We start from the raw sequence: 14,750 nt of genomic DNA, 5'->3' as shown, positions 1-14,750 counted from the left end.
TTCGTACGCTGATTTCACACACAAATATGTGCACACGCACGGTTAGTGAATGATGCCTAATATTCTGATTGCGCAAAAGAACCGCAGTGTTTACACTTTTCTGGGGACTCAGCCTATGAATGGCTTACTTATAGTTGTCTCCGCACATGAATCTTGCCATCTAAAAAAACACAGATCACCTTTAATTGTTAGTTTATAGCAACATCATTTTGATTGTATACTATCAGGCTAATATACTGTATTTGTCTTGCTATCTGAGCAACATTGGAATAGTTTTTTCTAATTGGAATGCAGCAAATGTTTTTCATGATGGAACTACTCCATCGCATGTAGTGAGACTATGGAGTGTTGTGTTTTGAAGCGATGTCTTTTGTCTTGATACATTAATTATATCATGTGACCATAACCCAAATAATTGGATATTTTACTTTGGAAGGTTTTACTATTAATATATCTTAACACCATCTGTTATGTATGCATCTAAACCTGTCTTTCTTTAAGCTAAACAATAACCATAACACTTAACAGCCTGTCATGCTTGATCCTAATCATAATTTTCTTTACCATTTACTTCCACTAATACAGAAAGCTGCTGAGAAACATAAAGAGGAAGAGAGGAAAAAAATGGCTGAGATGCAGGCAGAGTTAGAGAAACAGAAGCAGCTAGCTGAAGCTCATGCCAAGGCCATTGCCAAAGCAGAGCAAGAGGCCCAGGAACTCAAACTCATGATGCAAGAGGAGGTTAGCAAACGAGAGATTGTTGCAGTGGATGCTGAAAGGCAGAAACACAATATCAAGCAGGAGCTACATGAGCTCAAAAACCTCTCGGAACAACAGATCAAATCAAAGAGTCATCAAGTGGAGGAGGCTCTGCAAAGCCGGACCAAAATAGAGGAGGAGATCCGCATTATCAGACTTCAGTTGGAAACCACAGTGAAGCAGAAGTCAACTGCGGAGGAAGAGCTGAGGCAGCTTAGGGACAAAGCTGCAGAAGCAGAGAGACTTCGCAAAGCTGCTCAGGAGGAGGCCGAAAAACTCCGCAAGCAGGTTCACGAGGAGACCCAGAAGAAGCGGATGGCAGAAGAGGAGTTAAAGCTTAAGTCTGAAGCAGAGAGAGAGGCTGCTAGGCTGAAGCAAAAAGCCCTGGATGACCTTGAGAAAGTTAAGATGCAGGCAGAGGAGGCAGAAAGACACATGAAACAGGCAGAGATTGAGAAAGACAGGCAAATCAAGCTTGCTCAAGATGCAGCTCAGAAAAGTGCCTCGGCTGAGCTGCAGAGCAAGCGTATTTCCTTTGTTGAGAAGACATCCAAACTTGAGGAGTCACTTCGAGAGAAGCACGGTACTGTCATTCAACTGCAGGAGGAGGCAGAACGGCTAAAAAAACAACAGGAACAAGCAGACAAGGCAAGGGAGGAGGCTGAGAAAGAGCTTGAAAAATGGAGGCAAAAAGCAAATGAAGCCCTTCGTCTGAGGCTACAGGCAGAGGAAGAGGCCCACAGAAAGTCTCTTGCACAGGAAGAGGCTGAAAAACAGAAAGAAGATGCTGAGCGTGAGACCAAAAAACGGGCAAAAGCTGAGGAGTCTGCCCTAAAACAGAAAGACATGGCTGAACAAGAGCTAGAGCGGCAGAGGAAGCTGGCAGAGAGCACAGCACAACAGAAGCTTTCTGCAGAACATGAGCTGATCCGCTTAAGAGCTGATTTTGAACATGCAGAGCAGCAGAGATCCCTGCTTGATGATGAACTGTACCGTCTTAAGAATGAGGTCAGTGCTGCAGAGCAACAGCGGAAGCAGCTTGAAGATGAGCTTTCTAAAGTTAGAAGTGAAATGGACATACTTTTGCAACTGAAATCTAAGGCCGAAAAGGATAGCATGTCTAACACTGAAAAGAGTAAACAACTCATGGAAGCTGAAGCTGCTAAACTGAGGGATCTTGCTGATGAAGCAGCTAAGCTCCGTGCCATTGCTGAAGAGGCAAAAAGGCAGAGGCAAGTGGCTGAGGAGGAAGCTACGAGACAGAGAACAGAAGCAGAGAGAATTCTCAAAGAGAAACTCGCTGCCATCAATGAGGCTACTCGCTTGAAAACCGAAGCAGAAATAGCACTTAAAGCAAAAGAGGCAGAAAACGAACGCCTTCGAAGGAATGCTGAGGATGAAGCTTACCAGAGAAAAGCTCTTGAAGATCAGGCAAGCCAGCACAAGCAAGACATTGAGCAGAAGATAGACCAACTCAAGAAGACCTCCGAAATGGAATTAGAAAGACAGAAATCAATTGTTGATGATTCTCTGAAACAGAAACGAATAGTTGAAGAGGAGATTCGTATCTTGAAACTTAACTTCGAGAAGGCTTCATCTGGCAAACTTGATTTGGAGCTTGAACTGAATAAACTTAAAAATATTGCTGAGGAAACCCAACAAAGCAAACTACAAGCTGAGGAGGAAGCTGAGAAGCTCCGCAAGCTTGCCCTTGAGGAAGAGAACAGGAGAAGGGAGGCTGAAGAAAAATTGAAAAAGATTACTGCCGCAGAACAGGAAGCAGCTCGACAGTGCCAGGCTGCTCAAGAAGAAGTGGAGCGTCTAAAAAAGAAAGCCGATGAGGCCAGAAAGCAGAAAGAAGATGCTGATAAAGAGGCTGAGAGGCAAATACTTGTTGCCAAAGAGGCTGCTGAGAAAGCGATTACAGCTGAGCAGCAAGTACAAAGCGTTCTTTTTCAGCAGAAAGAGGATAGCTTTGTGCACAAAAAGCTCAAGGAGGAATTTGAGAAAGCTAAAAAGCTTGCACAAGAAGCAGAAAAGGCCAAAAAAAAAGCAGAGAGTGAAGCTGCCCTACTACGCCAACAAGCAGAAGATGCAGAGCGTCAGCGACAGGCTGCCGAATTTGAGGCAGCCAATCAGGCCAGAGCCCAGGAGGATGCTGAGAGGCTCAGAAAAGAGGCAGAGCTAGAGGCAGAAAAACGAGCCCAAGCTGAGGCAGCGGCACTGAAACAGAAACAGCTGGCTGATGATGAGATGGCTAGACACAAGAAACTTGCAGAGCAGACACTTAAGCAGAAATCTCAGGTTGAGCAAGAGCTTGCTAAAGTGAAACTGCGCTTAGATGAGACAGACAAACAGAAGACTCTCCTGGATGAGGAGCTCTATCGCCTGAAGGATGAGGTCAGTGACGCTGTTAAACAGAAGGCCCAAGTAGAGGATGAATTGTTCAAAGTCAAGATTCAAATGGAGGAGCTTCTTAAACTCAAACTCAGAATTGAAAAGGAAAACCAGCGTCTTATTCAGAAGGACAAGGATAATACTCAAAAGTTCTTAGCTGAGGAGGCTGAGAACATGAAAAAGCTAGCTGAAGAGGCTGCCAGACTCAGCATTGAGTCCCAGGAGGCTGCTCGCTTGAGGCATATTGCAGAGACTGACCTTGCTGAACAAAGAGCACTTGCTGAAAAGATGCTTAAAGAAAAGATGCAAGCTATTCAGGAGGCATCTAAGCTTAGAGCAGAGGCAGAAATGCTACAGAGACAAAAAGACCTTGCTCAAGAGCAAGCTCAAAAGCTGCTTGAAGACAAACAACTGATGCAGCAACGGCTTGAAGAGGAAACTGAGGGCTTCCAAAAATCATTAGAGGCTGAGCGCAGGAGACAGTTGGAGATAACAGCTGAGGCAGAGAAACTTAGACTTCAGGTGTCCCAGCTCAGTGATGCCCAGTCCAGAGCTGAAGAGGAAGCCAAGAAATTCAAGAAGCAGGCAGTTGAGATTTGTGCCCGGCTTCATGAGACTGAGCTTTCCACCAAAGAGAAAATGAAAGTTGTTGAAAATTTGGAAATACAGAGGTTGAGCAGTAACAAAGAGGCAGATGATTTACGCAAAGCCATTGCTGATCTTGAGAATGAGAAGGCAAAATTGAAAAAAGAGGCTGAAGAGTTACAGAAAAAGTCCAAAGAGGTATTGTGTCAAAGATGGTATACATTTGCTGCTTATTTTATTGTTAACCTCCTTTCTGAAAACTAACATTGCTTTAATTACCTTGTCAAGAAAACCCTTCACTTGCCACTTTCAGATTCTTTTGAAATATATCTGTTAATTCCTTTTGTACTATTAATTTCAAATCAGTCTCCACTCTCATTCATTTTAAATGAGATATTTACTTGTGTCATTGAAAATGGTTTGTCTGAATGTGTTTATTTTCATCAGCATTGTTTTAACTCTCTTTTTTTATAGATGGTGAATGCTCAGCAAGAGCAAATTAAACAGGAGAAAACAATTCTCCAGCAGACATTCATGTCAGAAAAAGAGATGCTGTTGAAGAAAGAAAAACAAATTGAGGATGAAAAGAAAAGGTTAGAGAGCCAATTTGAAGAGGAGGTCAAAAAGTCAAAAGCCTTAAAAGATGAGCAGGAGCATCAAAGAAAACAGATGGAGGATGAAAAGTTGAAACTTCAGGCCACTATGGATGTCGCTCTGAAGAAACAAAAAGAGGCTGAACAAGAGATGCTCAACAAACAAAAAGAGATGCAAGACCTTGAGAGGAAAAAGCTTGAACAAGAGAGAATGCTTGCAGAGGAAAACCAAAGACTGCGTGAGAAACTTCAGCAGCTGGAGGTTGCTCAAAAACTGGAGATTCAGATCAAGACTGAATGCAACAAAGTCCTCAATGGTCAGAGTATTTGTGATGATGTTGACAGTAAACCTGGTGTCCCTGCATTATCTTTTGATGGCATTCGTGAGAAGGTGCCTGCAAGCAGACTTTTTGACATAGGACTTTTAAGCAAAATGGATTATGATAAGCTCCAGAGAGGTGACACCACAGTCCAAGAACTCAGCAAGATAGAAAAACTTAAAATGATTCTTAAAGGCAAGAACTGCATTGGTGGCTTGCTTGTTCATCCAAATAAAAAAATGCCTATCTATCAAGCCGTCAAGGAGAAAAAGATTGCTCCTGGGACAGGCCAAGTGCTGCTGGAAGCACAGGCAGCCTCTGGATACATAATTGACCCTATTAAAAATAAGAAACTATCTGTCAATGAAGCAGTTAAAGAGGGTCTAATTGGGCCTGAACTTCACAACAAAATGCTGTCTGCAGAGAGAGCTGTCACTGGATTCAAGGATCCATACACAGAAGCAAAGATCTCCCTCTTTGAAGCCATGAAGAAGGGTCTCATTGGGGAGGATCATGCCATCAGATTGCTTGAGGCTCAGATAGCAACAGGTGGCATTATCGATCCAGTCAACAGTCATCGTGTGCCAGTTGAAACAGCCTATAAGCAGGGTCAGTTTGATGCAGCCACCAATACAATTCTACAAAAACCTTCTGAAGATGTAAAGGGCTTCTATGATCCAAACACCCAAGAAAATCTCACATACCACCAGTTAATGGAAAGGTGCACCACTGATCCAGAAACAGGGATACTTCTTTTGCCCATCTCAGAGGAGGCTGCTCTAAATGCCAGAACATTCACTGATGAGGAAACAAAGGAAGTGTTTGACAAGACAACAGTATCTGTGCCATTTGGCAGGTTTAAAGGAAAGACTGTTACCATCTGGGAGATAATAAACTCTGAGTACTTCACTGAGAACCAGAGAAAAGATCTTATCCGTCAGTACAAAACAGGAAATATTACAGTTGAAAAAATCATCAGAATTGTTCTAACTGTGGCAGAAGAAAAAGAGAAAAAGAACGAACTTGCCTTTGATGGCTTGAGAGCCCCTGTTCCAGCCACAAAACTACTTGAATGCAGAGTTATTGACAAAGATGTCTATAACAAGTTGCAAAGAGGACAGCTGGCCATAAAGGAAGTGGCTGAGATGGAGAATGTGCACAAAGCTTTGAAGGGCAATAACTGTATTGCAGGAGTAATTATTGACTCAACCCAACAAACAATGTCCTTTTATGATGCCATGAAAAGGGACATGATGAGACCTGGGCCTGCTCTTAATCTCTTGGAAGCACAAGCTGCCACAGGATATGTTGTAGATCCTGTCAAAAACCAAAAACTTACAGTAGATGAGGCTGTCAAAGCAGGTGTTGTTGGTCCAGAGCTTCATGAAAAACTACTATCTGCAGAGAGAGCCGTCACAGGCTACAAAGATCCTTACACTGCAAAAACTATTTCTCTGTTTGAGGCAATGAAGAAGGATCTGATCACAAAAGACCAGGGGATTCGACTCCTTGATGCACAGCTGGCAACAGGAGGCATCATTGATCCTGTTCAAAGCCATCGTATTCCACATGACATTGCCTGCATGAGGGGCTGTTTTGATGATGTAACACACAAAACTTTGACCAGTTTAAGTGATGATGTTAAAGGATACTTTGACCCTAATTCACAGGAATATGTCACTTATCTGCAGCTTTATAAAATATGTGTTACTGACAAAAAGACGGGCCTTCAGCTTTTGCCTTTGTCTGAGCAAGCCATCAATGCCAAGGAGGAGCTGAAGTACACTGAGGCTCAAACCAAAGATACAATGACTCAGGCAACTGTTGAACTTCAGAGTGGACCTTTCAAAGGGAGAAAAGTTACCATATGGGAGCTCATCAACTCTGACTACCTCACTGAGGAGCAGAGGCTTGACTTAATAAGGCGATACAGATCTGGGAAAACAACAATTGAGAAGATTACAAAGATTTTGATTACAACTGTCTATGAGAAAGAAGCCAAGAAACAAGAAGAGCATTGCTTTAAGGGGCTCAGGGCTCCCGTTCCAGCCAAGTCATTGTTTGACTCTAAAATAATTGACAAATCTACATATGATTTGCTGGAACAAGGTAAAACAACTCCAAAAGAGGTCAGCAAAAACATCTCCATCAACAAGTATCTCCAAGGCTCTGAAAGCATTGCTGGAGTTTACCTTGAACCTACAAAAGAGAAAGTTAGCATCTACCAAGCAATGAGAAAGAAATTCCTCCAACAAAACACAGGTACTGCCTTGCTTGAAATTCAAGCTGCCACAGGTTTCATTGTGGATCCATCAAGAAAGGAGTTTCTAACTGTGGATGATGCTGTTAAAGCAGGCCTCGTTGGTCCGGAGCTTCATGAGAAACTTCTCTCTGCTGAAAAAGCTGTCACTGGATACAAGGACCCATTCACAGGTAATAAGATCTCATTATACCAAGCCATGGAGAAAGACCTTATCCTCAAGGAACATGCCATGCCACTCTTAGAGGCACAGTTGGCAACAGGTGGAATTATTGATCCAGTAAACAGTCATCGCATTCCTGTTGATACTGCAATTCAGCTGGGATATTTTAGCAAACAGCTGGCCAGCAGTATTGCTGAAAGCAAGTACTTCTCTGACCCTGCAAGTGATGAGAACATATCATACAAACTGTTGAAAGACAAGTGTATGACAGACCCTGATACAGGATTACATCTGTTAAAACTCTCTAAACCACAGGCCCCAACAGTTGTGGAGAAGACTTACCTTTACAGTGAAGAACAAACCCAAAGTGATCTATCCACTACCCAGGTGGATCTACCCATTGAAGGTCATGGCTCTATGTCCCTCTGGGATGTCATGAACTCAAATCTGCTACCTGAGGAGCAAAGGACTCAGCTTCTAGATGAATATCGCTCTGGAAATATAACAAAGGAACGCATGATAATTATTATAATTGAGATTCTAGAGCAGATAGAAATTGTAAAAGAGGGAAACATCCAGAGTGACAGCATAAGAAGACGCCTAATCACAATAGAAGATCTATATAATGCCCGCATCATTGACCTTGAGACCTACAATCTGTTGAAGAAAGAGAAAAAGACTATGCGTGATGTTATGGAGATGCAGAGTGTTAAGAAATACTTGTATGGAACTGGCAGTGTTTCTGGAGTGTTGACTGATTCAAATTCCAAGATCAGCATTTATCAAGCAATGAAGAGAGGGTTAATGAAGCCAGACATTGCAACTGGTCTCCTAGAGGCCCAAGCAGCCACTGGATTCATCATTGATCCCATTAAGAATGAGATGCTCACAGTGGATGAAGCAGTGCGTAAAGGTGTGGTCGGCCCAGAAATTCATGATAAGCTTCTGTCAGCAGAGAGAGCAGTCACTGGATTGAAGGATCCATACAGTGGAAAAGTTATCTCCCTTTTCCAGGCAATGAAAAAGGACCTTGTCCCTGAGGACTATGCCTTAAGGCTACTAGAAGCTCAAGCAGCTACAGGTGGTATTATTGATCCAGAATTTAACTTCCACCTGCCAATAGACACTGCCACACAACGTGGATACATTAACAAAGAGGCAAATGAAAAGCTGTTGGATGAGGTTAAAGGATATGTCGACCCACTAACTGATGAGATGGTCTCATATGCTCAGCTTCTTAAAAGATGCAAGATTGACAAAGATGGACTATATCTGTTGTCTCTAGGAGACAGAAGGCTGCTGTTCAAAGGTCTAAGAAAAGAAATTACTTTGGAAGAGTTGTTCCGCTCAAAAATCATTGATGAACAAACAGTCAATCTACTGAAAGAAGGACTATTAACAGTGGAGGAAGTGAGCAGTAGATTGCAGAAATATATTGAGGGCTCAAGCTGTATTGCTGGGGTGTATGTAGAGTCTACAAAAGACCGTCTTTCCATCTACCAAGCTATGAAAAAGAACATGATCAGGCCAGGTACTGCTTTTGAATTGCTGGAAGCTCAAGCAGCCACAGGTTATATCATTGACCCTATCAAAAACCTCAAGTTAACTGTATACGAAGCTGTTAGGATGGGAATTGTTGGCCCAGAGTTCAAAGACAAGCTCCTGTCTGCCGAGAGGGCTGTGACTGGCTACAGGGATCCTTATACAGGCAAAACAATCTCGCTGTTCCAGGCTATGAAAAAGGGCCTTATTTTGAGAGACCATGGAATTCGTCTTCTTGAGGCTCAGATTGCCACTGGAGGAATCATTGACCCAGAGGAAAGTCACCGTTTGCCAGTTGAAGTGGCCTACAACCGAGGATTTTTCGATGAGGAGATGAATGAGATCCTCAGTGACCCATCAGATGACACCAAGGGATTTTTTGACCCAAACACAGAGGAGAATCTTACCTACCTGCAACTGATGGAGAGGTGCATTGTAGACCCAGACACAGGTCTTGTGCTCTTGCTTCTTAAGGAGAAGAAGCGTGAGAAAAAGACTTCCTCCAAATCCTCTGTCCGCAAACGCAGGGTTGTCATCGTAGATCCTGATTCAGGTAAAGAGATGTCTGTGTATGAAGCCTACCGCAAAGGGCTAATTGACCATCAGACATACCTTGAACTTTCAGAGCAAGAGTGCGAATGGGAAGAAATCACAATGACATTAGCAGATGAAGTAGAAAAGTCCATTATCATTGACAGAAGATCAGGTCGACAGTATGACATTGATGATGCTATTTCGAGAGGCCTTATTGACCAGACTGCACTTGACCAGTACCGCTCTGGCACCCTTGCCATCACAGAATTTGCTGATATGTTATCTGGAAACATGGGTGGTTTCCGTTCTCGATCCTCTTCCTTTGGATCCACCTCCTCTTATCCAATGAGCCCTATACCTTCGATCAAAACTCCTGCAACTGTATGGAATGATCCAACTGAGGAGACTGGTCCTGTGGCTGGAATCCTTGATACAGACAGCCTAGAAAAAGTTTCAATCACAGAAGCCATGCATAGGAACTTAGTGGATTCCATAAGTGGCCAGAGACTGTTAGAAGCACAGGCTTGCACTGGTGGCATAATAGACCCAACTACTGGAGAGAAATTCTCAGTTGCTGAAGCAACTGAGAAAGGGCTTGTGGATAAGATAATGGTAGACAGACTGAACTTAGCCCAAAAAGCTTTCCATGGATTTGATGATCCTCGAACTAAAGTGAAAATGTCTGCTGCCCAGGCCCTCAAGAAAGGCTGGCTTTATTATGAGGCAGGGCAGCGTTTCTTGGAGGTGCAGTACCTCACTGGTGGTCTTATTGAGCCAGAGGCTGAGGGACGAATCTCTCTAGAGGAGGCAATCAGGAAAGCTACTATTGATGGCCGTACAGCCCAAAAGCTAAGAGATGTAAGTGCTTACACTAAATACCTTACCTGTCCTAAAACCAAACTGAAGATATCCTACAAAGATGCCATGGATAGAAGTATGGTTGAGGAAGGAACTGGCCTTAGACTTCTAGAAGCTTCATCAATGTCCAGTAAAGGTCTCTACAGTCCCTACAATGTCAGTGGTGCTGCATCTGCATCTGGCTCAAGGTCTGGGTCCAGGACAGGCTCTAGGTCAGGATCAAGAAGAGGTAGCATTGATGCCACTGGTTCTGGATTGACCATGAACGTCTCCTCATCCTCCTACACTTCCTCCAGTTACAGCCGTAGATTTTAAAGCTGGACCCCAAAATGGACCTGCCACATGTGGTCCAACAGATTTCAAACAAAGGGCTTTCATATCAGCCCTGACTCTACCCACTACAGTTACAAAATACAGTATATTAATTAGAGAAAATATAATTACTTTATTCTGCTTTGCATGTTTTTACTATAGGAAAATGCATTCCAAAAACTACCAGTGTCTTTTTCTGGGGACAAGTTACTTTCCCATTTTATGTAGTTTGGATGCTTAAGAATGATAAATTACCTGGTTAGCCTTAGTTATCTAATTTAGGTTGTTTTAGTTCATATAGATGTTTTGTGTATTTTGAGAGTGAACTTTTTCTTTTCTTATTTTTATACTTGAGTACAACATCTGATTACAGGAAAATCTAGAATACTGCTAGTTACATTCAGCATTTTGGATTTTTTTTATTTTTATTTTTTATTTTTTTTATCAAATACTGACTAGATTGTATTAAATATTAATTAAAGCCTATTCTACATATTTCTACATATTATTTTAGAAAATTCTTTTTATAATTGGGTTTCAAGTTAATGTACCAGAAAAAAAATACCCAGTTCGACAAAAAATGTTTATTAGATTAACAGAGTGCAGATGTATGGTTTTATTTTTGCATATTTGTATAGATTTGACAGACAAGCGTATTAAGAGACTGTTAGTCATCATAGCATAGTTGCGGCTGGTTTTATAGAATGTAAAACAAAACACTAAACTTATACACAAACACTAAAGGAGGAAAGAACAACTAGTGTAACCAGCCAATACATATGTCCCCTGAAACTGGAGCTTCTGTTACATAAGTTAATTTGTCATTTACTGGATCCAATATATCTCCCACGTCCTTCGCAAAACCACTCATTGCTCCTGACTGCCCTGTAAAGAGTTCTTGAAGCCCATATTAACTGTCAGTCCCCAACTGGTGTGTTGTCCAAAGAAGATTTTGGATGTCTCAGGTGTCCCTCTCTCATACCTTCTGGACAGATCTGGATAACTTGTAGTACTTGTAAGTTTAACTAAATTTACATTTATTGCCGCTGTTTCCTGTTTTCTTTTTCAAGGTCCTCTTTATTGCCTCATCTTTTTCTACACTGTTTTACAACTGTGCCTTTTGGAATATCAGGAAGAAATGTATTCAGTTTTAATGAGCTGACTGTAATATTTCAATTTTTAAACAGCTTTAAAGGTGCACACAGTATTTTTGCTCTATTAAAAAGTTTTACACATATGAATAGTTACTGACCCCGTTTACATGCACTTAAGAAAACACTTTATTCCAGTTTTTTTTTTTTTTTTTTTTTCAGAGATGTCATGTAAACTGCATTCAACCCCCCAAACAAACGTTTATCAGACACTTTTCACATGATTAAGAAATTAATCATGGCTAACTGCAAAAAGTTCATTGCTACAATGTCACCATTAACTAAACATTTTTGTCTTTGTGTGATGCTGCATCTACACCACCGCTAGATAAGTCCAAGATGACTGCCCTATTGGCCATCGAAACATTGACAAAATATTATTGAGTGCACCTTTAAGCCATATAATATTTGTGCTTGTGACATTTATAGTTTGTTCAATGTCTCATATTTTTCGACAGAGGTCATCAGATATTAGTTGTGGACAACTTGATGATGCTGCACATTTGGTGTTTGATTATGACATGAATGATGCTCATCAGCAGCTGGCATCCTCAGACATTCAGGTGGTGTAATATACATTCACATTTGTGACTTCTCTGATATATATATTTTTTTAATTTTACACATTTATGTTTGATACCAAGTATATTTTTGTTTCCCTTCATTCACTGTTATGTTGGCTTTTTTCTCTTTTGTTGCTTCATAGTGTATTTTTTGTTGTTTATAGATCTTCACTGTGGCTTTCCTCCTTTCTTCTATTGTATCTGCCATTTGCATGATGACACTAGAGGCTAGGGCTACCTTGAAGTTTGCCTTGGATATCATACCAGGAACTACCACTTTGGTGGATTGCTCCTATTTTGTCATTCACATCAACTGGGAGTTGGACGTGGGACTTAACATGCACACAGCAAATAATTCAAAACATCAAATGAATTGGATCCATTAAATTGACCTTAATGTGGACATTTTATGTAGAATACCTATGTTCTACTTCCCATATTATTTCCATCCCCTAAATGATGGTGTTTTTATATAAGAAACATAATGCATTAGAAATAGATACCCCTTGTATTACATTGCTTCTAAAGATTACACTTTTTGTTTTTAATTATACATATGAATACAGATTGCATCATTGACAATGTATTTAGGTTCATTTAGTGTATGGCAGTTTCATTTTCTCTTTAATTTTTTAATTTTCTGTGCCAAAACTGCATTTTGGGATTTGTCATATGTTGCCTAATTTTCATTTCTTTACTTTTTTTGTATTGTCCTGTTTTTTAAAAGTACTTGACTTTTTTTATGTTGTATATGTAAAATATTTTTTTGCATGTTTTACTAACTTGCTATATAGTGTTCTAAAAAGATGAAGAATAGGTTTTAATTATTACCAATATACGAAAGATTATATAAGTAAAAGATGTATGAAATACTAAATATTAACTGGTTTTTAGAGACTGAGAGAGAGATACTGGTAAAAGAGAATACGTTTTTAAGGATAACACTATATTCAAGTGTAAATAAATATATTTTAGAAAGATCATTTCCAGTTTTTCAGAGGTTTATCATTTATTCATCATCCATAATCACAATAATATTAACCACAAAAAAGAAAAATGGTAAATTATAACTTTATAAGAATCATTTTTCTCTGGTCAAAGTACTTAATGCTTTTTATGAACTGAGGAATTGTTAACTTTAAATGTATTGTCCAATACAAGAGGGAAAGGAACACATTGTTTTAGTCAAAGGCTATGGCACCTCCCTTTAGTATTAGCATTCCGGAAAGTTCAGATGTGTAACCTTTTTTTTTTTTTTTTTATGATGATAATGAAACCATTTCTTCTTCCCTGAAGAACAATAAAATTATGCATTTCTTTTGGGATTTTATGCTATTTTGCTCTTATTTACATGTAAATTTCTCAATTTTACCATTAATTTGCATATACAAATAAGCACATTTTTGAAAAAAATAAGTATAAAATAAAATTCAGAACCTACACTTCTATAAGTTGAAAGTTGAAGAAAATATGAGAATGTGACATAAATTGGAGGCAAATTGCTGCCATCTGGTGAACGAAATATAAATAACATGACTTGAAAACCACATCATGCCAGTAACCGCCAGTAGATGTCTGTAGCCACCTACTGTGTAGTCTGATAGCTTGTTGTAACCTAATTTTATATTTTATCACAAGATGTGTATTTGGATATATATTTAGACATTATCAAACTCTTATTATTTTGACTATTATGTCAAAGTATATCATTTTACATTTGATTTGAAGTGTCATGTTTTGCAGTTAATGTCATTATGCTTGCAATCAAACCTGACCATGGTGTTACAAAGAGAAGACACAATATGCATGATTTTACTTCCAATAATTTATTTCACACATTAAAATTTTAAAACTCAAAGTAAATGCTTAATAATGTCAAGAAAATGAACATCAAGAAACAGAAATTAACCGCAAAATTCAGAAAATTCAATTATGAGTATAATACAGAAGAATCAGAGTAAACATTTTGCAATTTCAAACTTTCTATAATAAAAATGTTATTTGCAACATGTGTGTGTGTGTATGTGTGTGTGTGTGTGTGTGTGTGTGTGTGTGTGTCATTGCTGTCATCATCTGGAAAACAACAGATGACTTGTAATGCCAACAATGACCAAAAGATGGCTGTAGAGCTCAACTTATTGATGCCCTGGTTCTGTGTGTGTGTGTGTGTGTGTGTGTGTGTGTGTCTGTGTCTGTGTTCTGCATTGTGTGTGTGTGTGTTACCTTCTCACCCCTTGATTTCTGTGTGTGTGTGTTTGTCATTGTGATTGATTTTGTGTTTTTTTTTTTTTTTTGATAAATGTAAAAAAATAAAAAGCTCTGTGTTATAGTCTCACCAGTTCATTTTTGTGTGTGGTTATGGGTATTTGCGTGTGAGTGGGTGTGTATATTTTTCACTGAGGGTGTTTTAGAGTCTCACTTTGCAATTTATGTCTGTTTTTTCTGCATTGTTTTATTGATTGCATTTGAGTCTGACGGATAAAAAATTGCTCTGTTTTTTGGTCTGTCCCATTCATTTTCAAATTCCAAAGGTGTCGTTTATTTACTTATTTATTTATTTTATTTATTTTTATTATTATTTTTACGACCACTTAGACATTTTTTTATTTTCTTTTTTTATGTTCAGATGGCAAATGGAGAAAAAGTCACTAAGTTTTGTACAGCATTTTTATTAAATGAGGAACATTTATTTCAGTAAAAAATGGCAGAATAC

At 39.6% G+C, this 14,750-nt stretch overlaps 1 protein-coding gene across 4 annotated transcripts in view; it reads left to right on the top strand.

The window, feature by feature from the left end:
• Positions 1-14,533, top strand: part of LOC127454368 (plectin-like) — a 199,716-nt gene extending 185,183 nt beyond the window's left edge. For 3 of the 4 annotated variants that reach the window (XM_051721514.1, XM_051721515.1, XM_051721513.1), the window contains exons 31-34: positions 586-3,939; positions 4,216-11,338; positions 11,933-12,037; positions 12,202-14,533. In XM_051721514.1, the coding sequence (XP_051577474.1) occupies positions 586-3,939; positions 4,216-10,326 (9,465 nt within the window). In that variant the 3' untranslated portion in view covers positions 10,327-11,338; positions 11,933-12,037; positions 12,202-14,533. The remainder of the gene's footprint in view (positions 1-585; positions 3,940-4,215; positions 11,339-11,932; positions 12,038-12,201) is intronic. The other variant, XM_051721516.1, reaches the window with a different exon arrangement.
• The last annotated feature ends 217 nt before the right edge of the window (positions 14,534-14,750 follow it).

This window comes from Myxocyprinus asiaticus, chromosome 16 (assembly GCF_019703515.2).
Source record: "Myxocyprinus asiaticus isolate MX2 ecotype Aquarium Trade chromosome 16, UBuf_Myxa_2, whole genome shotgun sequence".
Lineage (NCBI taxonomy): Eukaryota > Metazoa > Chordata > Actinopteri > Cypriniformes > Catostomidae > Myxocyprinus > Myxocyprinus asiaticus.
Note: the sequence above shows the minus strand (reverse complement) of the source record. Positions and strands in the feature narration are given on the sequence as shown.